This window comes from Bidens hawaiensis, unplaced genomic scaffold (assembly GCF_021521415.1).
Source record: "Bidens hawaiensis isolate Kalapana, Puna unplaced genomic scaffold, B.hawaiensis_p1.1 tig00078737_1, whole genome shotgun sequence".
Lineage (NCBI taxonomy): Eukaryota > Viridiplantae > Streptophyta > Magnoliopsida > Asterales > Asteraceae > Bidens > Bidens hawaiensis.
The window spans coordinates 1-26898 of record NW_027503481.1 but is presented as its reverse complement, the minus strand read 5'-3'; the positions used below and the strand labels follow the sequence as shown (position 1 = coordinate 26898).

Here is a 26898-nt window from a genome sequence, read left to right as displayed (position 1 = left end):
AGAGAACCAACATGTTTTTGTCCCTCTGGCTTTTGATACATTTGGCTCCTTGGCACCGGAAGCAATCCGTTTTCTAACCAGGGTCCAACAGGTTGTGCATAGCAATGTGTCGACTCCAAAGGGGCAGGGGTATGTCTTTAGCAGGTTAGGGTTTGCAATTCAGAAAGGGGTGGCGGCGCAGTTTGTTGCCCGCCTACCTGCTATATTGATGTAATATCTATGTTTCTACGTATTGGAACCCAATTTTTGATTAATTTTACTATATTAAGTTAGTTTTTTATCTTTTTATTTTACTAATTTATGGATTGTTATTAGGTTATAGACTTGTGTATTACACTGTTGTGTGTTGGACTGTTGGATAATTTATAGATTTGTAAAATGCTTATTATAAAAGTGATATAATTTATGTTATAATGAAAGAAATGTTTCATTTATAATAATGTTTTATGAAAAATTCTTAGCTTTTTATAGCTAGAAATCTATTTTTGAAAAGATTTATAGAAATTATTATTATTATTTAATAGGAAAGAGACTCGGAAAAAAAATATAACAAAAAGTAAAGAAAATTTGTATGACCATTGACTAATAGGAGAAAGAGGTGGAAAAAGGTTAGGATGCACCAAAGAGTGACACATGACAAAAATAGTTGTTTTGTAGCTCAATATATATTATACATATATACGTATGTATGTATCTCACACACAATAATAAAATAATAATATTTCCAAACAACATCACATGCGACAAATCCATGCCCTCCACGTGCGGTCACCCCTCTGGTCGCCCGGGGGGGGTGTTCTTGCCGGATATTGCCCAAACTTATCGCCCACCACACTCTGTTTTATGTAGTATGTATATGGATATAGATTAAATGGTATGCTAATTAGTTAATTGGAGATAAAGTATTTTATTTGAAGGGTAAAGTTGTAATTTTTGAACTCACAAAAGGTGGCTTCATGAAAATGGTCCAAGGTCTAGTTTACAAAACAATTTTTTAATAAGGTGTAAAGAACACCTTGGTAGAAGTGTTCGGATAAATTTATCATATTTTAATAATACAATAAGCTCATAAGCCCCTTTATTTTAACAACACAACTTATTGAGCTTATTTCATTTTATTAGCCAATATTTTTTATTTGTTATCTTAAAAAATGTAGCTTTTGATTAAAGAGTTCCCATATATTAACTATAAATAGAAGTCTTGCCAAACTTATAAAATGCTATTAAAGTTTGGTTTTAGTCAATATGTGCAACTTTAGTCACAATTTCAGTAAATTAGGCAAAATTTTGAACTCTGAAAACAAAAATAAGGAGCTGCTTGTATGCTAGAATAAGCAGTTAATCGGCTTATTGAGAATGAACCGGAAGGGTACACTTGTAAATTTGAATCCACCTAGAATTAGTTTGTCTGATACTTGATACTCATAATCTCAGAGCAGTGCTGTAAACACGCCGAGGGCCTGAGCCTACTCGTTCATCTTAAAGAGCTGAAATGTTGAGCCTGAGCTCGGGTTGTAACAAGCTCAAGCTGGTTTGTTTATTTAAATAAAATCTAATTTTATATTTTTGCACATAATGATATATAAAAATTAAAAAATAAGATATTTAATCTATAAACAAAAGACTTTTTAATTAATATATATTAATATTAAATACTGCATTATAGTTTTTGGTCATATTTTATATATATTTTTATTAAAACGAGCCAACGAGCGAGCCAGCTAAACACGCCTAACGGACGAGCCAACGGTCGAGCTTGCCTTAGCTTGTGCTCGGCTCATTTACAAACAAGCCAATTTCGAGCGAGCCGCTAGCTTTTTGAACAACCCTATCTCAAAATGCTCAACAAACATAGCCTATTACTATGAGCAGATAAACATATCCCAAACACCCCCTAAAATCTAATATTATATTTTTCCTATAAAAAAATGTTTGATATTTAGTTTATGTCTGGATTGATGCAGTTGTGGCTCTAATGACTATAAAGCAGGATGTGAAGGATCCGCATAATGTTCTTGACAACTGGGATTTATCATCTGTTGATCCTTGTAGTTGGAAGATGGTTACTTGCACCAATGATGGATCTGTTTTTGCTCTGTAAGTTTTTAATATAACATAACATAATAATATCTTTTTCAGTTAATTACACGAATGGTCCCTGCGGTTTTCCCATATTGCACTTTAGTCCCCACCTTTCTAAAATTACACCGGTAGGCATTCAAACGTAACACCAAATAATTCTTTTCACTAATTGGTGTTAACTTTTCTGTTAGTTTTATGTAAAATTACTAATATACCCCCATGTAAGTTTAAAAAAGTGGGGACTATAATGCAATATAGGCAAATCACAGGGACTATCCGTAAGGGTGCAAACGAGCCGAGCTGCTTGAGATCGGCTCGTTAAAAAGCTCGATCGAGCCGAGCTTAATCAAGCCTAAGCCTGAGCTTGAGTCTAAATGTAAGCTCGTTTAATAAACGAGCCCAAACCCGAGCTTCACTTACCGGGCTAGAGCCGGCTCGCGAGCCTAAACGAGCCTGTCAGTTATATAATTTTTTGAAATATATATTTAATAATTATTAATTAATATATATAATTTTATAAAAAATAAATAAAAATAACTAAATAATACATATTGTTTTTTTACATAAAATTATAATATAAAAAAATAATAATTATATAAAAAATAATTAATATATAGTAAACGAATCGAGCCCGAGCTTGAGCTTGAAAATCTACTCACGAGCCGAGCTCGAGCTTTGAAAATAGAGCTCGAATCGAGCCGAGCTCGAGCTCGGGCTCAGTGTAAGTTAAACGAGCCGAGCTCGAGCCTAGTCAAGCTCGGGCTCGGCTTGTTTGCACCCCTAAGTCTATCCGTGTAATTAACTATTTTTTTTAAGTGTTGCTTATTTAACTAAAAATGTTTTTTTTTTTTCGCAATCATCAGAGGGATGCCTGGTCAAAATATATCTGGGACTTTATCGCCTGCAATTGGAAACCTTACTAACTTGCAATCTATGTAATCATCTTTCTGATATTTTACCAATATTTTAACTGTTTTTATTAATATACGTGTTCTTACAGTTGATCTTTTGTTTAGTACGTTACAGAATAATGTGTTTTCTGGTCCCATTCCGGGTGCAATCGGGAAGTTATCGAACCTTCAAACACTTGATCTTTCAGGGAATAAGTTCAGTGGCGAGCTGCCAAGTTCATTAGGAGATCTCAAGAACTTAAATTTATTGTAAGTTTGTATTTTTATCTTTTCTAGTGTCATAATGCATTATGCAAGTAATGGAGGTGGCAAGATGAACGGGTCGAGTAACGGTCAAATCGGGCTTAGTTGAAACGTGTCATTTTTAGTACACTGTGAAACAGGATTGGTCGACCCACAACGTTTTATTAGTTTATCTATAAAATGGGTCATTTTTAGCTCGTCTCGTTTCAAATTCTATTATAAAGCTTAAGCTCGGGTCATGAGTAGTTTTTCAACTATAATTTTTTGTATATAACATAATATATATTATTTAGCTATTTTTTATCACAGTTTTATATATAATAAAATTTATTATATAAACATTGATATCCTAATATGTTAAATAAAAATTGTATAAATAATAGGCTTGTTTAGGCTCGCCATCCAGCTCAGGCTCAACTTCGTTTAAGCTGACTCGAGCTATTAGTGAGCCGGTCTAGAGTAGTTCACGAGTGGCTTGGCTCGTTTCCACCCCTGATCATAATGCATGCGATAGAAGTGGCAAGATAAGCGCGTCGGGTAATGGGTCAAATCAGATTTAGTTAAAAAACGGGTCATTTTTCGTCCCACTTCGAAACAAGATGGGTTGACCCACGAATGTTTCTTTGTCCATCTTCTTTGATTACTAATGCGTTAATTATGATTCTATAAGGCATATTATTACAATAGTTATTCACTCATTTGTATTTGAACAGGTCGTGACTGCCACCTCGAGATGCAGTAAGCTATACTTTGCTATTAAGTTTTCTAATCACAACACACATTTGTATTCGAAACAGGCGACTAAACAACAATAGCCTTACTGGACCAGTTCCCGCGTCATTATCTGGAGTTGGAGGCCTCACTCTTGTGTATGTCAACTTGCCTTAAATTTTTTATTTATTTGATAATATTCTTATACTTGTTAAAGTTGGCTTGCTTTCTTATGTAGAGACCTTTCATATAATAATCTTAGCGGTTCGTTGCCTAAAATATCAGCATGAACATTCAAGTGAGTTGCTTTTCACCTTTGATAGTAATGATTTATCTTTGTTTGATAATCATCTCTAAATCATGCTTCAATCTATTTTTTTATCAGAATTGTAGGAAACCCGTTACTTTGTGAACATAATTCAGAAAATGACTGTTCGGCTATTTATCCCGAGCCACTTTTGTAACATCCCGAAATTTCAAGATAATATTAATTATATTACTTAATAATAGAGGGAAAGTTTACTCGGGTTATCAGGAAATAAATAATAGAATAGGAGTTGGTATGGGTCGGGCTAGTGTTGGGTAATGGATGTGGGTTGTGGACTTGGATTAATTGAGATGAGTTAAATGAGAATGGGATTTTAGGGATACAAATTGTAACACCCCGACCAAAGGCGGATTATACATCGGGGCGCCACATATTGTTTCATTACTCGTGACACTATTGGGTGTCAATATTTAATAAATACATTCATTCGCGCACGCGCAGAGTAAACACAGATAACATAAAACATCATAAATCAATATATTATAATCATAATATTCGAACAGCAAAAACTTGTCTTGATACATTTTAATCTAGGTCCAAAATAAAGAAAACTTCCTATGTGTCCACAAGCTCCAGAACAGCTACTGCAAACCTGAACATGTGTTAAAATAAACGTCAAACACTTGCGTGTTGGTGAGAAATCAAGTTTAATACAATACATAGATAACAATAAATCTGCGCGCAACACGTGTATGTCTGGTGTTTAACAAGGGTGCAATCAGATTGTGATCAAGCCTAGATAGATCATAGCTCATAGTTCATAGTTCAATCCGTGCTCCCAATTGAGCACAAAAACGAGAAAACATCTGTGCAAGTGTAAACAAAGAAAACCGTAAACGATAGGTCTCCCGTGTTCATCTAATGGATCCATGAAAACTGCGGAATAGGCCGAACAAAGCGGTTAATGATACACACATACAAATAAACAGCCAAGTAAACGTCCTCAACACATGGGATACTGCGCGACTAAAGCTCATAAACAAGTTTAAGACTCTAAGTTTGTATGAACACATGAACATCCCAAAACATTAAAAGCAAAAAGGGATTAGGTACGAGATTACTCACATGATAAACGATGCGGTGTAAGATAAAGCAAGAACCAACTTTAAACAAGCACAAGTTAACCTATAAATAAGATTATTGTTTTAATGGTTTGTTTTAAGTCTTGATATAAGTTAGCATAATTAATAAGTAAATTATTATATATAATATATATATATTACCGGAAAAGCAGGACAGAACAGGGAGGAAGACGGAGGCAGAGAGGGAGGCAGCAGAGAGAGCAAGGAGAACAGGAGAGATTAAGTGTTTTGTGTGTGTAGTGTTAGGAAAAATAATACTATTATTTATAGAGAAACCCTAGGGAACACAATCCCTAGAAAAGGGGAAAAGATCTCAAAAAGCAAAAGATTCCAAAAGCAAAAGATATCAAAAGATATGGCAGCTGCAGGGGGCAAGATAAAGCTGACAGGGAACAGTAAAAAGGCATGGGCAGTTCAGAAAAAGGTACTGGTCAAGCATGGAAAAAGCAGATCTCCAAAGATAATGTCAGTCACTTTTTCTGCCAACCAATGGGGTTGGTGCGCATGCTGCGCCGAAAGTGGCTTTTCAGACATAAAGCAGATTAGGTCAACAGCACAAAAGATAAGACAACACAAAAGCAAACGGCTAGATTAAACAGAAGAAAACTCAAAGGGTTCAGCGCGAGAAAGCTCGAGCGCGAAGGCAGACATAGAAGGTCAAGAGAGCGCGAGCGCGAAGGCAGACAGAACCAACCTTAACGCGTCGCGGAAAGAACTACATTTCTAAGCGCGCCGCGGGAAGAATCACATTTCTTAGCGCGCCGCGGGAGGAACTAAAATTCCTAGCGCGCCGCCGGAAGAACTATAATTCTTCGCGCGTCGAGGGATGAACTACGATTCTTAGCGCGCTGCGAGAAGAATTACAAATCCTTAGCGCGTCGCGGGAAGAACTACCGTTCTTAGCGCGCTGCGAGAAGAATTACAATTCTTAGCGCGCTGCGAGAAGAGTTCGTCTCGCGTATCGCTGAAACAGGTGGTCTTCACGCAGGATTCCTTGTAAGGGGTCTGGCGCGTGGAGCTGCGCAGACAACCTTAGGCGGGAAGGAACAAAGGACAAGCAAAGAGTTAGAAGAAAAAGAGGGAAACAAGGCGTAAGGGCGGGACGGCGACAAGAAGGAAAAGAAGGCGGAAAGAGAGAAGAAGAGGGACGGGACGGCGGAAAGAAAGAGAGAGAAAGAGGCGGGAAGGAAAATATATATTATTATTAAAAGTAAAATATAAGTATAAATATTAAATCATAAAAGAGAGAGATCGGATCGGAGAAACGGGTACCTGGGTCGGGTCGGATCGGGGCAGATGTCACAGTCTCCCCTACTTTAAGAAATTTCGTCCCGAAATTTATCTCGAAGTAGGTTGCGCAGAGAACAGGTGCGGGTACTTGATCTTCATTTGATCTTCCCTTTCCCATGTAAACTCGGCTCCGCGCTTGGACTCCCAGCGAACTTTCACGATAGGGATACGACTGCGCTTGGTTTGCTTAACCTCGCGATCCATAATCTCAACAGGCTTCTCAACGAAATGCATAGTTTCATCAACTTGAACTTCATCAAGTGGAATGTGAAGGTTCTCGTCGGCTAAACACTTCTTGAGATTGGATACATGGAACGTTGGATGCACATTACTGAGCGCGGGCGGCAGGTCAAGTCTGTAGGCAACTTTTCCTACACGCGCGAGAATCTTGAATGGACCAACATAACGAGGAGCAAGCTTACCTTTCTTCCCAAAGCGGACAACACCCTTCCAGGGCGACACTTTGAGGAGAACAAGATCACCAACTTGAAATTCGAGAGGCTTCCGCCTACGATCTGCGTAACTCTTCTGTCGGCTTCTGGCAGTCAGCAGATGATCACGGATCTTGGCGATTTTATCGGTTGTCTCTTGAACAAGTTCGGGTCCTGTGATTTGAGCTTCTCCCACTTCGTTCCAACAAATCGGGGAGCGGCACTTACGACCGTAAAGTGCTTCAAATGGGGCCATACCAATACTGGAATGATAGCTGTTATTATAAGAGAACTCGATCAAAGGCAGGTGCGAATCCCAATTACCTCCAAAATCAAGAACACAAGATCGGAGCATATCCTCAAGAGTTTGAATAGTTCGCTCAGACTGACCGTCAGTCTGAGGATGATATGCCGTACTCATGTCCAAGCGAGTTCCTAGCGCAGATTGGAGAGATTTCCAAAAGCGAGATATAAAACGGCCATCGCGATCGGATATGATGCTCAAAGGAGTACCATGGCGGCAGACAATTTCCTTGACATAAAGCTGCGCGAGTTGCTCAACACGGTAGTTTTCACGAATGAGCAGAAAGTGAGCAGACTTAGTCAAACGATCCACTATTACCCAAATGCTATCATGTTTGCTTGCTGTCAAAGGTAACTTGGTAATAAAGTCCATCGCTACACATTCCCATTTCCACGTAGGAATTTCTGGTTGTTCGAGCAAACCAGATGGGCGTTGGTGTTCAGCTTTCACTTTAGAACAAGTCAGACATCTAGCTACGAACACAGCAATATCCTTTTTCATACCGGGCCACCAATAAGTAATGCGCAAATCCTTGTACATCTTATCAGCGCCAGGATGAATAGAATACCGAGATTTGTGCGCTTCACTCAGGATATCAGCGCGAAGATTCTCATCAAAGGGAATCCAGATGCGATTAAGATAGCAGAGAATTCCACTCAGATTAGGGACAAAATGCGCTTCCGCGCCACACGCTAACTCGGCGCGAAGGTTACCATTACTGATGGATGCGCGCTGCGCGTCACGGATACGCGATTCAAGGTTGCTTTGAATCGGCGCAAAGTGAAGATGCGTGCGCGGCAAGATACAGTTAAGCTGGCAGGGTTTTCGTCTGAGCGCATCGGCTACCACATTAGCCTTACCAGGATGATACCGGATCTCACAATCGTAATCGCTGATGAGTTCGTTCCATCGGCGTTGCCTCATGTTAAGTTCCTTCTGATCAAAGATATGCTGAAGGCTTTTATGGTCAGTGTAAAGGATACACTTAGTACCATAAAGGTAGTGTCTCCAGATCTTCAAGGCAAAAACAACTGCACCAAGTTCGAGGTCGTGAGTTGTATAATTCTTTTCATGAACCTTAAGTTGCCTTGATGCGTAAGCGATAACCTTGCCTCGTTGCATAAGAACACAACCGAGACCTTGGTTGGATGCATCGCAATACACGACAAAATCATCATTACCCTCAGGTAGCGCAAGAACAGGAGCTTCACACAACAAACGCTTGAGCGATAGAAAGGCTTCTTCTTGCTTCGAGCCCCAAATGTACGGTTTACCTTTGTGCGTTAGAGCTGTTAAAGGCAATGCGATCTTTGAGAAGTTCGAAATGAAGCGCCGGTAATAACCAGCTAAGCCCAGAAAGGAACGGATCTCGGTAGGAGAGGATGGCGTAATCCAGTTCTTGATTGCTTCAATTTTGGATGGGTCGACATGAATACCCATCTTGTTAACAACATGACCAAGAAACTGTACTTCATCAGACCAGAATTCACACTTGGAAAGCTTAGCATAGAGCTGCTCGGTTCGAAGCTTTTGCAACACCAACCGAAGATGTTGCTCATGCTCGGCCTTGGTCTTAGAATACACCAGAACATCATCGATAAACACGATCACGAATTTATCCAAGAAAGGCCTACACACCCGATTCATTAGATCCATGAAAACGGCGGGTGCGTTGGTTAAACCGAAGGACATGACCAAGAATTCAAAATGGCCATAACGAGTTCGAAAAGCAGTCTTCGGAACATCTTCATCGCGGATGCGCAACTGGTGATAGCCAGAGCGGAGATCAATCTTCGAGAAACAAGAGGCACCTTGGAGTTGATCAAAGAGGTCATCAATACGCGGTAAGGGATACCGGTTTTTAATGGTGAGTTTGTTCAACTCGCGGTAATCAATACACATGCGAAACGATCCATCTTTCTTTTTAACGAACAACACCGGAGCACCCCAGGGCGAAGAGCTAGGGCGAATGAATCCTTTAGCAGTCAACTCTTGAAGTTGGCTTGCCAATTCTTGCATCTCAGCGGGCGCAAGACTGTAAGGAGATTTAGCTACGGGGGAAGCACCAGGGACAAGATCAATACGGAACTCGACTTCACGAGCGGGAGGGATACCAGGAAGATCATCAGGAAAAACTTCAGGAAAATCACGCACAACAGGGATATCGCGAAGCTTCTTTTCTTCAGCAGGTTTAACCACATGGGCTAAGAATGCAATACACCTTTTCCGCATGAGTCTTCGGGCCTCGGCGCAAGACATAAGCTTAAGACCGCGGGAGGGTTTTTCGCCGTAGATGTGAAGATCACCATTTTCTCGAGGTATGCGAATCAACTTCTTGGCGCAAATAACTTCGGCGCGATTATGCGTAAGCCAGTCCATACCAATGATAACATCAAAGCTTCCAAGGGGCATGGGGATGAGGTCGATCAGAAAATCGTTTTCGTTAAGGTTAAGCGTGCAATCTTTAATCACCGAGTTAATTAAAACAGTTTCGCCATTAGCCAATTCAACTGAAAAATTCTCTTTTAAATCGTTGCGCGGGTCGCGCAAGCTTCTGCTCGAAGGCGCGAGAGATAAAACTTCGATCGGCGCCAGTATCAAAAAGTACAGAAGCATAAAATCCGTTAAGCAAAAATGTACCATTAACTACGTCATTATTCGCTTGCGCTTGGTGCGCGGTTATGTTAAAAGCTCGTCCACGCGTCACTTGGTTCGAAATCTGGTTCACCGGATTCGCTTGTGTGATTTGCACTTGTAGTCTTGGGCACGCGTTCCGGAAATGACTGTGATCACCGCAGTTAAAGCACGATCTAGGTCGTGGGTTTTGGTAGGTTGGTTGTGGATTCTGCGGGTAGACTGGTGGTGTTGGCGCAATTGGGTTGGCGAGAGGGACTCTACAGTATTCGGCAGAGTGACCAACGCGGCCACATCGGTTACATTGCCGACACGGGGTTTGGGTTGGGTGGTGAAGTCTACAGGTTGGGCAAAAGGGTTGATTTCCTGTGTAAGGTTTCTTAGGTGGCGGGGCAGGGAGTGCGGGATTGGTTAAGACATAGTTGTGGACTACAGGAGGTGTTGGGTAGGTTGACAGTGGGTTAGGCGCGTAAACTGGAGGTTTATAAATGGGTTGCTGGACAATGGGCGGGTTGGTAAGCGCATAGGCCTTGCGCCTGCGCTTGAGGTTGTTACGGTTCGAGGGTTCAGGTTTGGTTTCTGTTGGTTCAGGGGCAGTCTTGGTGAGTTTGGTCTTTTCTGTTCCCCGCAGGAACAGGGTTCCTGCTCTGACATGGTTGTCGCTGAGCACAGCGGCCAACTCGATGGCGTCAGAGAGGGTTACTGGGTTTCTGGCCCATACAGAATCTTGAATTTCCATGGGGAGACCCCAAGGAATTTCTCTATGGCTCGGCGGGAAGGGGTAACAAGGTGAGGGACAAGCAGGCTTAGTTCATGGAAACGCGTCGCGTACTCGCGCGCTTCACCGCTGTATTGCTTCAAGTTCCAAAATTCTTCCTCCAGGCACTTAACTTCGTTGGGAGGGCAGAATTCTCGCGTCAGAATTTCCTTAAATTCCTCCCAGAGCATGTTGGAAGCAGTTTCTGCGCCACGCGCATGAGCTACTCCATTCCACCATGTAAGCGCTCTAGATTCCAGGACACTGGAAGCATATAGGGTTCGTCTGTCTGAGGGGCATTGGGTGTGGAGGAAAGTGTTTTCTATTTTCTCAAGCCACTGGAGCATCACGGTGGCTCCTTCAAGACCTGTGAACTTTGGAGGGTTACCCGCGTTAAAGGATTTAATGTTGTAACCAGAGGTGTTGGTATTGTTTTGGCTCAAAGCTTGGGCTATTGCGGCGGCCATTTCCTGGGAACGTTGCTGCGAGCGTCTGCGCGCGGCTTCTTTCTTCTTGAGATGGCGAGCTGATAGCGGAGGCATTCTATAAAAGTTTTAATTTTTAGTTAATATCTTGGTTTTAGCGCAAAGTATAACCTCGAAAAGCTTGGTTTCGCGGAGTCAGTTACTGTCAAAAGTTAAAGTAAAATAAATGACCCTAAATGCAGACTTAATAAAGGTAACAAATTCGAATCAAGAATCGACAATTCATGTATCACCATGACTTTCCGAATTCCCAATTTAAAATATACGAGCAAACGAGTATTGGAGATTGACGATTCATGTATCACCATGACTTTTCAATCTTCAATATAAAATATACAAGAAAATGAGTATTGGAGGTTGACAATTCATGTATCACCATGACTTTTCAAGTCTCCAACCTCAGAACATAATCGTAAATGGAAATTGAAAATCAACTATTCATGTATCACCATGACTTTTTCGGATTTTCAAACCCAACAAACGAATATGTAAGTAAAATCAATAAAAATCGAAATTCAACAAGAATCGAAATATCGCGAAATAAAACATAAAATCATATACTGCGCAAGCGCGAGCATATTCATAAATAACGAGTAATTAACAATAAGCGCGCAAACATGAGATTTCTCTCATGCGCGAGAAGGGACTCTTAGGTATTCTAGGCCGTTACGTCTAACCACCTATCCTAAAGTCAACGAGCTCTGATACCAATCTGTAACACCCCGACCAAAGGCGGATTATACATCGGGGCGCCACATATTGTTTCATTACTCGTGACACTATTGGGTGTCAATATTTAATAAATACATTCATTCGCGCACGCGCAGAGTAAACACAGATAACATAAAACATCATAAATCAATATATTATAATCATAATATTCGAACAGCAAAAACTTGTCTTGATACATTTTAATCTAGGTCCAAAATAAAGAAAACTTCCTATGTGTCCACAAGCTCCAGAACAGCTACTGCAAACCTGAACATGTGTTAAAATAAACGTCAAACACTTGCGTGTTGGTGAGAAATCAAGTTTAATACAATACATAGATAACAATAAATCTGCGCGCAACACGTGTATGTCTGGTGTTTAACAAGGGTGCAATCAGATTGTGATCAAGCCTAGATAGATCATAGCTCATAGTTCATAGTTCAATCCGTGCTCCCAATTGAGCACAAAAACGAGAAAACATCTGTGCAAGTGTAAACAAAGAAAACCGTAAACGATAGGTCTCCCGTGTTCATCTAATGGATCCATGAAAACTGCGGAATAGGCCGAACAAAGCGGTTAATGATACACACATACAAATAAACAGCCAAGTAAACGTCCTCAACACATGGGATACTGCGCGACTAAAGCTCATAAACAAGTTTAAGACTCTAAGTTTGTATGAACACATGAACATCCCAAAACATTAAAAGCAAAAAGGGATTAGGTACGAGATTACTCACATGATAAACGATGCGGTGTAAGATAAAGCAAGAACCAACTTTAAACAAGCACAAGTTAACCTATAAATAAGATTATTGTTTTAATGGTTTGTTTTAAGTCTTGATATAAGTTAGCATAATTAATAAGTAAATTATTATATATAATATATATATATTACCGGAAAAGCAGGACAGAACAGGGAGGAAGACGGAGGCAGAGAGGGAGGCGGCAGAGAGAGCAAGGAGAACAGGAGAGATTAAGTGTTTTGTGTGTGTAGTGTTAGGAAAAATAATACTATTATTTATAGAGAAACCCTAGGGAACACAATCCCTAGAAAAGGGGAAAAGATCTCAAAAAGCAAAAGATTCCAAAAGCAAAAGATATCAAAAGATATGGCAGCTGCAGGGGGCAAGATAAAGCTGACAGGGAACAGTAAAAAGGCATGGGCAGTTCAGAAAAAGGTACTGGTCAAGCATGGAAAAAGCAGATCTCCAAAGATAATGTCAGTCACTTTTTCTGCCAACCAATGGGGTTGGTGCGCATGCTGCGCCGAAAGTGGCTTTTCAGACATAAAGCAGATTAGGTCAACAGCACAAAAGATAAGACAACACAAAAGCAAACGGCTAGATTAAACAGAAGAAAACTCAAAGGGTTCAGCGCGAGAAAGCTCGAGCGCGAAGGCAGACATAGAAGGTCAAGAGAGCGCGAGCGCGAAGGCAGACAGAACCAACCTTAACGCGTCGCGGAAAGAACTACATTTCTAAGCGCGCCGCGGGAAGAATCACATTTCTTAGCGCGCCGCGGGAGGAACTAAAATTCCTAGCGCGCCGCGGGAAGAACTATAATTCTTCGCGCGTCGAGGGATGAACTACGATTCTTAGCGCGCTGCGAGAAGAACTACAAATCCTTAGCGCGTCGCGGGAAGAACTACCGTTCTTAGCGCGCTGCGAGAAGAATTACAATTCTTAGCGCGCTGCGAGAAGAGTTCGTCTCGCGTATCGCTGAAACAGGTGGTCTTCACGCAGGATTCCTTGTAAGGGGTCTGGCGCGTGGAGCTGCGCAGACAACCTTAGGCGGGAAGGAACAAAGGACAAGCAAAGAGTTAGAAGAAAAAGAGGGAAACAAGGCGTAAGGGCGGGACGGCGACAAGAAGGAAAAGAAGGCGGAAAGAGAGAAGAAGAGGGACGGGACGGCAGAAAGAAAGAGAGAGAAAGAGGCGGGAAGGAAAATATATATTATTATTAAAAGTAAAATATAAGTATAAATATTAAATCATAAAAGAGAGAGATCGGATCGGAGAAACGGGTACCTGGGTCGGGTCGGATCGGGGCAGATGTCACACAAATACCCCCAAAATCCCAAAATATCTTCATTTTCCCCCACTCTCCTAAACACACACATACACACACACCAAGCACACCCAAAACCGCCGCCGGCCGGGCCGAGAAAGAAGGAAGGATCGAGCGAGGTCCGGGTAAGAGAGAAAGATTAGTGGTGATACCAAGATAAACGAGATCCAAACAAGCTCAAAAGGTATGATTCTTGATCTTGGAAGTTTAAAGATCCGAGCTTTTAGTGTATAAACGACCGAAAATGGTCGGGAAGTATAGTGGGTGGTATTGAAGCTTAACAAGGGTGTTAAAATCGCCCGAAATGTTGATCAGAAACCGAAACAGCGGACATCTGGGCAACTTCGCCTTCATCTGGGCAACTTCGCCTTCAAGCGATGAACTTCGCCTGCAAGCTAAGTTCGCCTGATGAACTTCGCCTGCAAGCTAAGTTCGCCTGAGGTTTAACTTCGCCTAAAGCCAAGTTCGCCTGAGGTTTAACTTCGCCTAAAGCCAAGTTCGCCTGAGGTTTAACTTCGCCTAAAGCCAAGTTCGCCTGAGGTTTAACTTCGCCTAAAGCCAAGTTCGCCTGAGGTTTAACTTCGCCTAAAGCTAAGTTCGCCTGAGGTTTAACTTCGCCTAAAGTTAAGTTCGCTTAGAAAATAAATTAAAAACCTAATGGAAAATGTGTTAAGACAGTTAATGTAAATAAAATTTTTCCAAGCTGACCTGGCAGCTCGACCCCAGCTAGGGGCTCTGCCCCTTGGACCCTGCTAGGGGCTGCCGCCCCTAGACCCCGCTGCCAGGGGCGCTGCCCCCGGACCCCCGTTCGTTGTGGGTAGTAGTTAAGACTGGAAAGATGATATGAGTAGTGATAGTTGTTTGATACGTGTACTTGTTATACAGTCAGCCGTGCACAACTGAAGAAAGGGATTACGATTAACGGTGAACGTAACCGTGTTCAGGTGAGTTTCTAGCCCCATTTATGTGTTACGTTTTCGGGGCTGTGTGCATACTCAATATGTTTGTCAATACACTTATCCTTAGAGATAAGTGTATGCCTTATATGGATAATGCGAAATATATGAATGATTGCTTGATGGTACGTGAACGATCTTCGGATATTGCACGTACTGTTAGGTTGCAGCGCTAAGAATAAGGTAAGTATGTTATGTATGTTTATGTGTATGAACATGATAGAGATAATAGAAGAAAGAAATGATAACGTATGGTTGTATGGTTACGAAGAGGGTACCGAGCCCTAGTAATACTCGAGGAACGTAGGGCGTAATGCTCTTTATAACGTAAGATATGGAAGTAAGATAATACTAAAGAAAGTAAGAAAGTATGAACGAAAGGATATAATTTTATGTGTATGCCTTATATGGATAATGTGAAATATATGAATGATTGCTTGATGGTACGTGAACGATCTTCGGATATTGCACGTATCGTCAAGGGAAGTGACTAGCTCCTTACATGGATATTAAATAATAAAGTATAATGTTCCTTTTATGGAAGGTATAGTGTTCCTTTTATGGATAGTAGAGTGCTCCTTCTATGGATAGTATAGTGTTCCTCCTATGGAAAGTATATATATATGGTAGGGTAATGGTAATGGTTCTTTTAATAGATATTACGTGACGATCCTCCTATGGATATTTATACAAGGTTAAGGTAGTAATATGTGTCTTCGGATACGGGAAGTAATATATGAGAATAGATTGTATGTTGCCTGATTAACTAGAACTCACTCAGCGTAGCTGACTTTTAGTATGCACGCAGGTGAGTCCATTACAGAGCTAGCAAGAGGATGATGCATGGCATGGATTGAACGGCTGGCATCTGAAGAAAGAAGTGAAGATGTTTTGAATATAAGTTTTGTGTTATGGTATCAAAGAAAGGATTTAATGTTTTGTAACAAATGATTAATGTTTTATATTCCGCGAAAAGTTTTAATAAACTCTGATTTTGAAGGACTGTGTTTATGAGTAAATCCGACGCTAAAGTAGGGCTACCGGGTTCGGGGCCTTACAACTTTCTTTCTCACCAGACGGTATCACATTATCTTTCCCATAAACATTCTTGTTCAAATCCTTGTTACGCCATACGTGTTTATTTTACAAAAAAAAAATGATGTCATTTTTATCCTTTCAAAACACTAAAAATGTTATTTTTTTAAGTAACTGGTTTTATTTTTATTTAATATGGAATAATACGATTTTTTAGCATCTAGAAAGGGTAAATACGATATTATTAAATTTTGAATGTTTAGAGGGACATATGAATAAAAATTAATCATTTTTTAAAAATTCTGAATGGTTAAATGTGCTTGCAATAGCTAATATAATTTAAATAATAATGTTGGGGAATTTCGTGTTGTTTGACATATGAGTAACCCGAATTGGTCCATTTATATGTAATAGGGTAGAAATTGCCATCAGTAATTTACAACACTAATGTGATAACTTGTATATAAAAATAATTATGTATTAATGTTTGCTTTAGCAGGTGAATCTTCATCTGGGAATAAAAGTCGCCATTTAGCGATTGCCCTTGGCACAAGCTTTGGTGCTATAATACTAATAGTAGTTGTCGTATTGCTCGTTTGGTGGCGATATCGTAAAAATCAGCAAATTTTCTTTGATGTTAATGGTAAGTCATTAATGTCTTATTTACATAAACTTAGTAACTCTTTTTTATTAAAAAAAAAAGATTAATGTTAATAATTTCTGCATTCATATTTTTGACAAACTAATAATGAAAAAAAAAGTTTTGAATTTTTTGATAAAAACTTTTTGTGGGACCCACCAACCTGATAATTCTATTATTATTATTATTACTTTTTATTTATTTTTAAATTTATGTAAACAGAGCAATATGATCCTGAGGTTTGTTTGGGCCATTTAAGGAGATTTACATATAAGGAACTGCGGGCTGCTACCGATCATTTCAACGCGAAAAACATTTTAGGTAAAGGTGGATATGGAATTGTTTACAAAGGGTTATTGACAGATGGCACAGTCGTGGCGGTTAAACGGTTGAAAGATTGAAGAAACACTAAGTAACCCCGGCAGATTACGGATAATCTTAGGGTCAAGTAGATGTTTCCCACGAGGGTTAGGTCCGGCAAAGATGGTTATTCTTCTGATGACCTGCAAAACAGACACCGTGAGCTCGTCACTGAGAAGGGGGGGTACCTCCTTGTGACCACCCTCCGGCGTGAGAATCAGACTAGATTGCTCTGAATATAAATGTATATTAAGAGAAATAGCTAGAGCAGATAAGATATGTGATGGTATAAGATAGTATATGATATAAGATGTGATATCCCGTTCCAAGGTGTTGGAGTATTTATAGCCGAAGATAGGTTTCCAAGCAGGTACAGCCAGCTGTATAATATTCCTTTTCTACCAACTGTGGGCTACGCACGGGCCGTGCTGGTGGTTGGTGGGTAGACAGCGGCTGATAGTGACATGGCCGGCTGTGTACTATTCCTTTTCCACCAACTGCAGGCTATGTACGTGCCACGATGAGGGTTGGTGAGTAGGCAGCGGCTGATAGTGACATTAAGTACTAGAGCGTGCTGCTCGTCGTACTGTTGTCAGTGAGCTGTCACCCTGTGATTGGTTCATGGGCTGCTTTGGTCAGATCTTGTCTATTTTGTCCATACCTTGGCAGGTATAGTACAAAAGATCCTCCAGAAGCGTACGGACTGGCTCATTTGGGCGGGAGTATTCCCGCATTGCTCATTCATTCTTCAGGTGACATTACTGAATTATTGAGAGTTAGTGCCTTGTGCGTGTAGCCTTACTATTAGTGCGGGTAGCCTCCGCTGATGGCTTGTATCCGCAGCTGCGGGAACAGGCGGGGTACTTCACCATTGGGAGGCTTTTCCTGCGGGAACAGCTGGCGTATGCGCGTAAGGTCTTCATCTCTCTGAGCATGGTGGGTCCTGCGGAACCAGTTGGTCTTTGCGAAGACGTCCCTCTTCAAGGTGAGTCTTGCGGGTCCAACTGGGCTCTGCTGGGACCTACCTCTTCAAAGATGATATTAACTTTGGAGGTGAAATCCAATTTCAAACAGAAGTTGAAACCATAAGTTTGGCTGTTCATCGTAACCTTTTACGCCTTTGGGGATTTTGTTCAACCGAAAATGAGCGGATTCTGGTCTACCCGTTTATGCCAAATGGGAGTGTTGCTTCTAGATTAAGAGGTTTGTATTATACATGTTTACATTTTTTTTTCAATAATTTATAGTGAAAATGCATGAAAGGGAGATTTTTTTACAACTTTAAATTTGCCGCAAAATAGAAACCAACTTGCAGTTTATTACTGATTTTCGCAACCAACCTCATTTTAACAGATTTACATGTTTAAAAACTGATATATATTTTTTTTGAATTTATAATTATTAATTGTCATATTAAATGCCACATGACAATTAATAATTATATATAATTATAAGGTTGAAAAGGACGAATAAATGTCACATCAGATCATTATATAATTTTTGAATAGGACGGTCGGGTCGGGTCAAAACCATTTGACCCATTTCATCTTTAGTTCATTTTTTTTATTGATGTTAACCGGTTAGAGTTAAAAATACCGTTGGTTGATCCATTTAGAAGTAAACGGGTCGAAACTGTCACCTTAGTTTCAAAATGTTATGCTTCTCGTTCGCAAGAATAATAGTTTATTTGCATGATATTTATTATTTTTAACATCCGATTGTGGATTTATCAGATCAAATCAACGGTAAGCCCGTGTTAGATTGGTCAAGAAGGAAAAATATAGCTTTAGGAACTGCAAGAGGATTACTATATTTACATGAGCAAAGTGACCCCAAAATTATTCATCGGGACGTTAAAGCAGCCAATATATTATTGGATGGAGATTTTGAGGCGGTTGTTGGTGATTTCGGGCTGGCTAAGTTGTTGGACCACGGCGATTCTCATGTGACCACTGCGGTTCGTGGGACTGTGGGCCACATTGCTCCTAAGTATTTGTCAACGCGCCAATCGCCTGAAAAAACTGATGTTTTTGGGTTTGGGATCTTGCTTTTGGAGCTAATTACGTGTCAACGGGCCTTAGATTTCGGAAGGACTTCTGCTAATAAAAAAGGCGTTATGCTTGATTGGGTATTTTTCTTGCCCTCTTATATATAGCATATAAATCACGGTAACGGATCAAAGTGGTTCGGGTGGGTTGGGTAATGGGTCAAAGTGGTTCGGGTCAAAACAAGGCTACACTTTTTTTTTTTATTATTTTTATAGATAGTGTGATAACTGATAAATATGATGGGTCAAAGTGGTTCGGGTCAAAGCAAAGTAATTTTTAGTACAGCCAACCGGCATTCACTTATTTTGTCCTTTTTATTTTTCAAATAGTAAATGTGTTAAATATTATTACTATTACAACCTATAGTAGGGTTTTACACATTTGAAAACATTTTTTATACCACCCAACTTGTTGAACCGCCCGACCCATTTGAACCCGTCTTGTATAAACTTAGTCTCTTAACAAACTTGCATTTTAACAAGAATAATGATGGTTTATCTAGTTATAGAAATAGTATGCATCTTAAAAGAATTGGTCATTTATTATATAAATATACATTTCGTTGTATTTAATGTAAACGAAAATGTTTACACGTCACATCTTTGGAAAACGGTTAATTTTTTACACGGGCTGAAACGGGCCGGGCCTTATTTGACTCGAAACACGTGTTTAGTGTGAAATAATATTAAGCTATCGTCGTTTAACTTAAATGTCTAATGGCACAGGTAAAGAAGCTCCATCGGGACGGAAAGCTCAACCTAATGGTCGATAAATCACTAAAAAACAATTTTGATGCGACCGAGTTGGAAGAAATGGTTCATGTTGCGCTTTTGTGCACCCAATTCAACCCGCTAACCCGACCCAAAATGTCGGAAGTATTAAGAATGTTGGAAGGGGAAGGACTAATGGAAAGATGGGAGTCTTCAGATAACATTGAAGCACCGAGATTTGGTGCATTAGAAAGTTTCCCACAAAGATACGCGGATTATATAGAAGAATCTTCGCTCGTTTATGAGGCAATGGAGCTTTCGGGTCCACGATAGTTGACCCGAAGTTTTCACGCTCGTTGTTCGGTTCGATCTTTGTATAATAAAAAAAGGTTAGTAGTAATATTTTCCGGTATGCAAATCACCTACTAGACTACCATTTGTGGTGATGTTTATATTTGATAAATTAATGTAATTCATATGTAAAAAGAAGTAAAGAAAATCTAGTATATAATGGTTGTAGTATTTTCTTTTTATTATCGAGTAAACTGCATTTTTCATCCATGTGGTTTGTCCAAATCTACGGTTTTAGTCAAATAGTTTCAAATTTGTGATTTTCGTCTCTGTGGTTTTATTTCACTTGCAATTAAACCCGAATTCATTAACCTCGTTAAGTCTGGTTGTTAAACCCATTAGCGTGCCCCTTACGTGTTGGGCAGTTTTGTCCTTTTTTTTTCCAAATAAACCCCAGTTTTAATTCACAAGCCCTCTCCCTCTCATGTGAGGGGCTGGGTGTATTTGGGGGAAAAGGACAAAACTGCCACTCACATGAATGGCACATTGATGGGTTTGACGACCAGATTTAACGGGATTTGTGAATTCGGGTTTAATTGCAAGTGAAATAAAACCACATTGACGAAAATCGCAAATTTGAACTATTGGACTAAAACGCAGATTTAGACAAACCACATAGACGAAAACTGCAGTTCACTCTTTATTATTTTTAATTGGAATTTGCTTGGGGTTTCTTTTAAGATATTTTAGGCTTCATTATTCGTGTGTTTACTCTCTTAAGAGCTCGTGTTTTTAACTTATAATAGCCTGTGAGTACCCTATTAACCAATACAATCTGATAAAGTTTGTGTTAGACATGAGGTTTTCGGATTCTTTATTTATGTTAGTGACTTCTTATTTGAATAAACTATTTTCACTATAGTCGCATACTCTACGGACGTGTTAAGAGATTTTAGAGTATAGTATATAGCTCAAAATTGTATTTTCCATCATGTGTGATAGTTATGTACATAAATATAGTTATTTATGGGATTTACTGGGTACGATTGTTGTTGTATGACGTTTTACAAGAAAAAACCCAAATCAACTCTTCTTAGTATAATTATTATTCATACCTAAACTATGACATAACTTGTATTGCAAGTATATAGTCATGTGTATCATTTACCACGTAGCTTTGTTTATGGATCTCAATAGTTCAATTCCCAAATTTTTTTTTGTCAATACTTGTATTATATTGCTAATTATAAAGCTCTTAGTAATTGACATATCTAAGACTGAAAAACGGGTTATGCGATAAGATGAGGACATGATACATATTTTTAAAACGTTTTCAAAGTTGATTTTAAACAAAGCCTATAGATAGTGGATAACTATGTTGTATGCTAAAATATCACGTTACTATCAGATAGACAATAATACTTTAACTAACTATTTGTTAACTTGGATATAGTTGTATTAACTAAAAATTAAATTAAAGAAATAAAATTAAAAAAAATATGTGATTGGTTGATTGGGGATGGACCCCACCTCTCACACTCATCACCTCCGTTAAATCTACGACGATTGGAGGTTTGGCGTTATCCTTGGCATTCGTGTACTCACTTTGGTGCCCCATATGGTTGATGTGGCTACCCCTTTACGTCACAAATGCTCTGCACTACACAGTGTTATATGATGCTTTTGAGGAAAAGTATTACCGTCTAATTATAACTATAAAAAAACACCTCGTCCTCTCTCCCGTAACCCTACCTCCCGGCCCCCGCCTCACCTCCGCCCGCCTCACCTCCCTAACCCTTCATGCGAAGAAAGTGACTCACACAACAACTTCGCCCTCGTCCTCTCTCTCGTAACCTACCTCCCGTAACCCTACCTCCCGGCCGCCCGCCTCACCTCCCGTCACCTCCCGGCCCCACCACCCGCCACAGTCGCCGCCCCGACCCAGCCTCACCTCTGTCACCACCACTATTCCCTCTCTCCGCCTCACCTCAGTCACCCCGTAACCCTACCTCCCGGCCAGTTTCTCTCCCGTAACCCTTCCTCCCGACCGCCGCCACTATTCCCTCTCACCGGAAATCCTCCCCTCCACCTCACCTCCCGGCCCACCACCCTCCACAGTCGCCGCCCCGACCCAGCCTCACCTCTGTCACCACCACTATTCCCTCTCTCCGCCTCACCTCAGTCACCTCAGTCACCCCAGTCCCCTCCACAGTCGCCGCCCCGACCCACCCTGCTGCTTTGACCACGACCCTTGGCGGCATGGATTCAGAAGAGTGGGAACATCCACGTAATCGGAAAGGGAAACGGAATGGTCATCAGGCTCAAGGTAATAACAAGGTTTTATCGAAGTTTTTTGTCTCAAATATTCCCCCAAAGTGTTCTTCGCAAGACTTAAAAGATGTTATGGGTAGCTTTGGTCGTTACGAAGGTTCCTATATTGCTAGGAAGCTGGATAAATGGGGTAAGAGGTTTGCTTTCGTATCGTTTTCCGAGGTGAAAGATGTCAAACGGTTGGAAGATGAGTTATCAGACGTATGGATCGGTTCGTATAAGTTATTTATTGCGATTGCTCGGTTTGTGGATGGTGGGAATCTACATAGACCCGATTCTGGTAATAGGAGGAAGACGGCCTCGGTCCCTGTTTATAGGCATGCAAATCCTAGTGGTCAAACAAACCCTAGTTCCGAAGGATCCGATAAGAATGGGGTTCCCTATGCATCAGTTGGTAATGGGCGTTCCTTTGTTGATTCCTTGTTAAATCGGAACAAAGTAGATGAGATTAAGGTGGATGATTCGGTGGAACGGTTTTCTCATTGGAAGGGATGTGCTCTTACGGGGAGGGTGGTGAATCTTCACACGTTAACGTCTCTGAAAAAGTTGGTTCGGAAGCATGGTTGGAGATCATTAGAGATTAAGTATCTGGGAGGGCTTTCAGTGGTGTTGGTATTCTACGTTAGTGGGGATAGGGATGCCTTTTTGAATAACAAAGACAAATGGTCAGATTGGTTTGAGTTTTTAGAACCTTGGTCTGATAGAAATGGAGTGGAGGAGGGTCGGATCGCCTGGCTCCAAGTTCATGGGGTTCCGGCTCAGTTGGTGTTAGACGAGGTTTTCGATTTGATTGGAAGCAGATTTGCAAGGTGGTTCAACCGGCTTCCTTATCAGGTGAAGAGAACAACTTATCGTATACTCCCATCGGTGTGTTGAGTAAACAGTGCAAACGGATTGTGGACCGGGTGGACATTAATTGGAGGGGAAAAAATTTTCAAAGTGTGGGTGGATGAAGATGTAGGGGAATGGATACCGGAATGTGTAGTAGAGTTTGAAGAGGATGATGGTCCCGTTTACCGGAGGAGGATAAGTGTGATGATAATATCGTGCAGGATGAGCCCCATAATGTGCATCATGAAGAGGGCGAAGGTTCTCAAGCTAACGAGTTTTCTGTCAGGGAACATGCTGTTAATGGGTTGGATGGTTGTGTGAACGATAATTCTAACGTGATGGTCGGTGAATTTTCGAACTCCTATGATCTTTCTAATGAGGAGGCGGTTGAGAATGGTAACGTTGATAGCACTAACGTTTCTGTGTTGAAAGGCAAGGGACATAAGAAGTTCAGACGGAAGTCTTTATTTTCTAATCGAAGTGGGGGTAGTGGTTCTAGGGAGCGTCCTAAGAAGAGACCAAGGAGGATAAAGATATGTTTGATCTTGATAGGTTTATCGGTATTATGCACGTGCCTTCGGATGTTACTAGGGGTATCGAGACAGGTATTGAAGGAGAGTTCTTACACCGGATCTTAACAAAGGGATGTCTACTAATACGGAGGTGGTTCGAGACATCGAGGGAGAGTCTGAGGAGGCCTCGATGATTGGTAGAGGTATAGATCCGGTGCAACATCAAGGTCCGATTGAGGTGGAGTTGGAGAAGACCATTGAGCTGAGTAAGGCGTTAGGCGTTGAGAATTTGCAAGATTTTGATTCTAATGTTAGAGAGGTTCTTGTTTCCGAAGGCTATCAAGATGGTGTTCAATGAATGTTTTTTCTCTGAACATCCGTGGGTTAGGGAGTTCTAGCAAAGCCGATTGGATTCGAGGTCTTCGAGTCCATCACGAGATTAGTTTTATTGTCTTACAAGAGTCGCAATTTGTTTCCTTGGATTCTGTGGATGTGGGTCGGTTTTGGGGTTATGGTGAGTATTCTTTTGATTGGGTTCCCTCATCTGGAAGGTCGGGTGGGTTATTATCGATCTGGGATTCTCAAGTCTTTCGTATGGAAAGGGTGATCAAGAATAATAATTGGCTTCTTGTTTCGGGCACTGTGAAAGGAAAGAGTAGCTCATATCATATTCTCAATGTTTATTCTCCTCAAAATCTAGTTACTAAAAGAGCTCTTTGGGGGGAAATTCGTGATTTGATCGAGGAGGGTAATGGGAGGTGGATTGTGGCAGGAGATTTTAACTCGGTCCGGTGTGCTGAGGATAGGCGGAATTCTTTGTTTAATGTGGGTGAGGCCGATGAGTTTAACGACTTCATTGATGATTCGAATCTTCACGAGTACTCCTTGAAAGGGAGGCGTTTTACTTTTGTCGCAGGAAATAAATTAAGCCGTATTGACAGAATCTTCGTTAATTGGGATTTTTTTATGGAATGGCCGTGTGCGGAGTATATTGCTCTCGAGAGGAATAAGCCGGATCATAGTCCGTTGGTTTTGAAAATTGGTTCTTCCAAGAATTATGGTCCCAAACCGTTTAGGTTTTTCAATTCATGGCTTGGTAGAGAGGATTTTGGGACGTTGGTTAAGAAGACGCTTGTTGATGGCTCGTTTCATGGTTCTCCGGACGCGAGATTGCTGTATAAATTTAAAGCTTTGCGTGCTGCTATTACTAGATGGGCGATCGATTGTAAAGCCAAAGAAAAGGAGGAAAGGGTTTTATTGGAGCAAGAGTTGCGGGACTTGGACCAAACCTTGGAGGTCCGGGATTTGTTGGAAGTAGAGACATGGTCTTTAAGCGAAATTAAAAGACGGCTAGGCGAGTTGGATAATCATTACTACCGGATTTGAAGCAAAAGGCTCGTTGTAATTGGGCGATTCATGGAGACGAAAATTCTCGATTTTTTCACGGTTTTATTAATAAACGTAAAGTTTCAAATTATTTTCCGGGTTTGGAAGTGAATGGGGCGTGGGAAACAAACCCGGTTCTCATTAAAAAGGAAGTTTTGCGATTCTTTGCTGGTAAGTTTAAAGAATCTATTACACTCCGGCCTCGGTTGATTGGATATGGGTTTTCGGTCTTGTCTTCGGTGGAGGCGGATTTTTTGATCAGTGATTTTCCGTGCATGAGATCAAGAAGGCGGTTTTTGATTGCGGTGGTGACAAAGCTCCTGGGCCGGATGGTTTTAATTTTAGGTTCATTCGGTTTTTTTGGAGTTGTTCGAGAAGGATTTTGTGGATATTCTTGATCATTTTCATAAGGTTAAAAGTTTTTGCTCGGGGGTTGGTTCGTCTTTTATCACCTTAATTCCTAAGGTAAACAATCCGTCTTCTTTGGGGATTTTAGGCCGATAAGTCTCATTGGTTGTATCTTAAAGACTGTGTCGAAGGTGTTAGTGAATCGACTCAAAACGGTTATGAATAAGATTGTCTCAGAGCATCAGTCGGCTTTCTTATCCGGGAGATATATTCTTGATGGCCCTTTGGTGCTAGTGAGGTTATTGCTTGGGCTAAAAAGAGGGAAAGAAGAATTTTTATGTTCAAGATTGACTTCGATAAAGCCTTTGATAATGTGAATTGGAGTTCTTGTTGTCGGTTCTTTCTCAGATGGTTTTCCTTCGGTCTGGTGCGATTGGATTAGTGGTATCTTGTTGGCCAGCAGATCGTCTGTTCTTGTTAATGGATCTCCTACTTTCGAATTTGGATGTCATAAAGGCATTCGTCAAGGTGACCCGCTATCGCCTTTTCTTTTTATTATTATGATGGAGGCTTTTTCAGGTATGTTGAAACAAGCCTGTGATATAGGTGCGTTTCATGGTATTACTCTTCCTAACGAAGGTCCTACTTTATCCCATCTCTTTTATGCGGATGATGCTATGATTATGGGAGAGTGGTCTTCTTTTAATTTTGATAACTTGAAACGTATTCTTCGCATATTTTACTTGTGTTCGGGGCTAAAGATTAATCTCCATAAATCAGTGTTATTTGGAGTAGGTGTAGAAGATGGTGAGATCGATATCCAAGCCGGTTTCATGGGTTGTAAGCCGGGTAGAATCCCGTTTACTTATCTTGGGATTATGGTTGGAGCTAACATGAATAGGGTGGTTAATTGGGAACCGGTTGTGTCCAAGTTCAAGAAGAGGCTTTCTAAATGGAAAGTTAATTCGTTATCTATTGCTGGTCGGTTAACCCTTATTAAATCGGTGCTGGATAGTCTTCCCACTTATTATTTTTCGCTTTTTAAGGCACCCAAGAAGGTTACCAATGATTTAGAAGCTTTGATGAGAAGGTTCTTATGGGGAGGTTCGGATGAAGTGAGGAAGATGTCTTGGGTGGCTTGGGAGGTAGTCACCAAACCTATAAAAGAAGGGGGTTTAGGTATCGCTCGTTTAGAGGTTAATAATCAAGCGCTGATTACTAAATGGCTTGGGAGATTTCTAAATGACCAGCACGCGATGTGGAGAAGAGTAGTGTTGTCTATTCACGGGACCTCGCGCTGTTGGGGGCTTGCTCCGGTTAATAATGGGGTTCCCGGGGTTTGGAAGAATTGTGTTATGTTCTGGAACAAATTTAAGGTTGATGGTGTGGGTTTTAATAGAGTGATCCGGGCC

At 40.7% G+C, this 26898-nt stretch overlaps 1 protein-coding gene across 1 annotated transcript; it reads left to right on the top strand.

Annotated features, from left to right (window-relative positions):
* Window positions 1-1968: 1968 nt before the first annotated feature.
* Window positions 1969-4237, top strand: LOC143606988 (uncharacterized). The gene is made up of 5 exons (XM_077082592.1): window positions 1969-2097; window positions 2946-3017; window positions 3099-3242; window positions 4034-4105; window positions 4186-4237. The coding sequence occupies exons 1-5, from the start codon at window positions 1976-1978 to the stop codon at window positions 4235-4237; spliced, it is 462 nt and encodes a 153-aa protein (XP_076938707.1). The 5' UTR covers window positions 1969-1975.
* Window positions 4238-26898: the final 22661 nt, after the last annotated feature.

Bases quoted from the DNA above. Each gene is read 5' to 3' on its own strand.
- LOC143606988 (XM_077082592.1), top strand. From the start codon at position 1,976: ATGACTATAAAGCAGGATGTGAAGGATCCGCATAATGTTCTTGACAAC. The intron at 3,018-3,098 runs GTAATCATCTTT...TCTTTTGTTTAG, and splicing joins CTTACTAACTTGCAATCTAT to TACGTTACAGAATAATGTGT. The intron at 4,106-4,185 runs GTATGTCAACTT...TTTCTTATGTAG, and splicing joins GTTGGAGGCCTCACTCTTGT to AGACCTTTCATATAATAATC.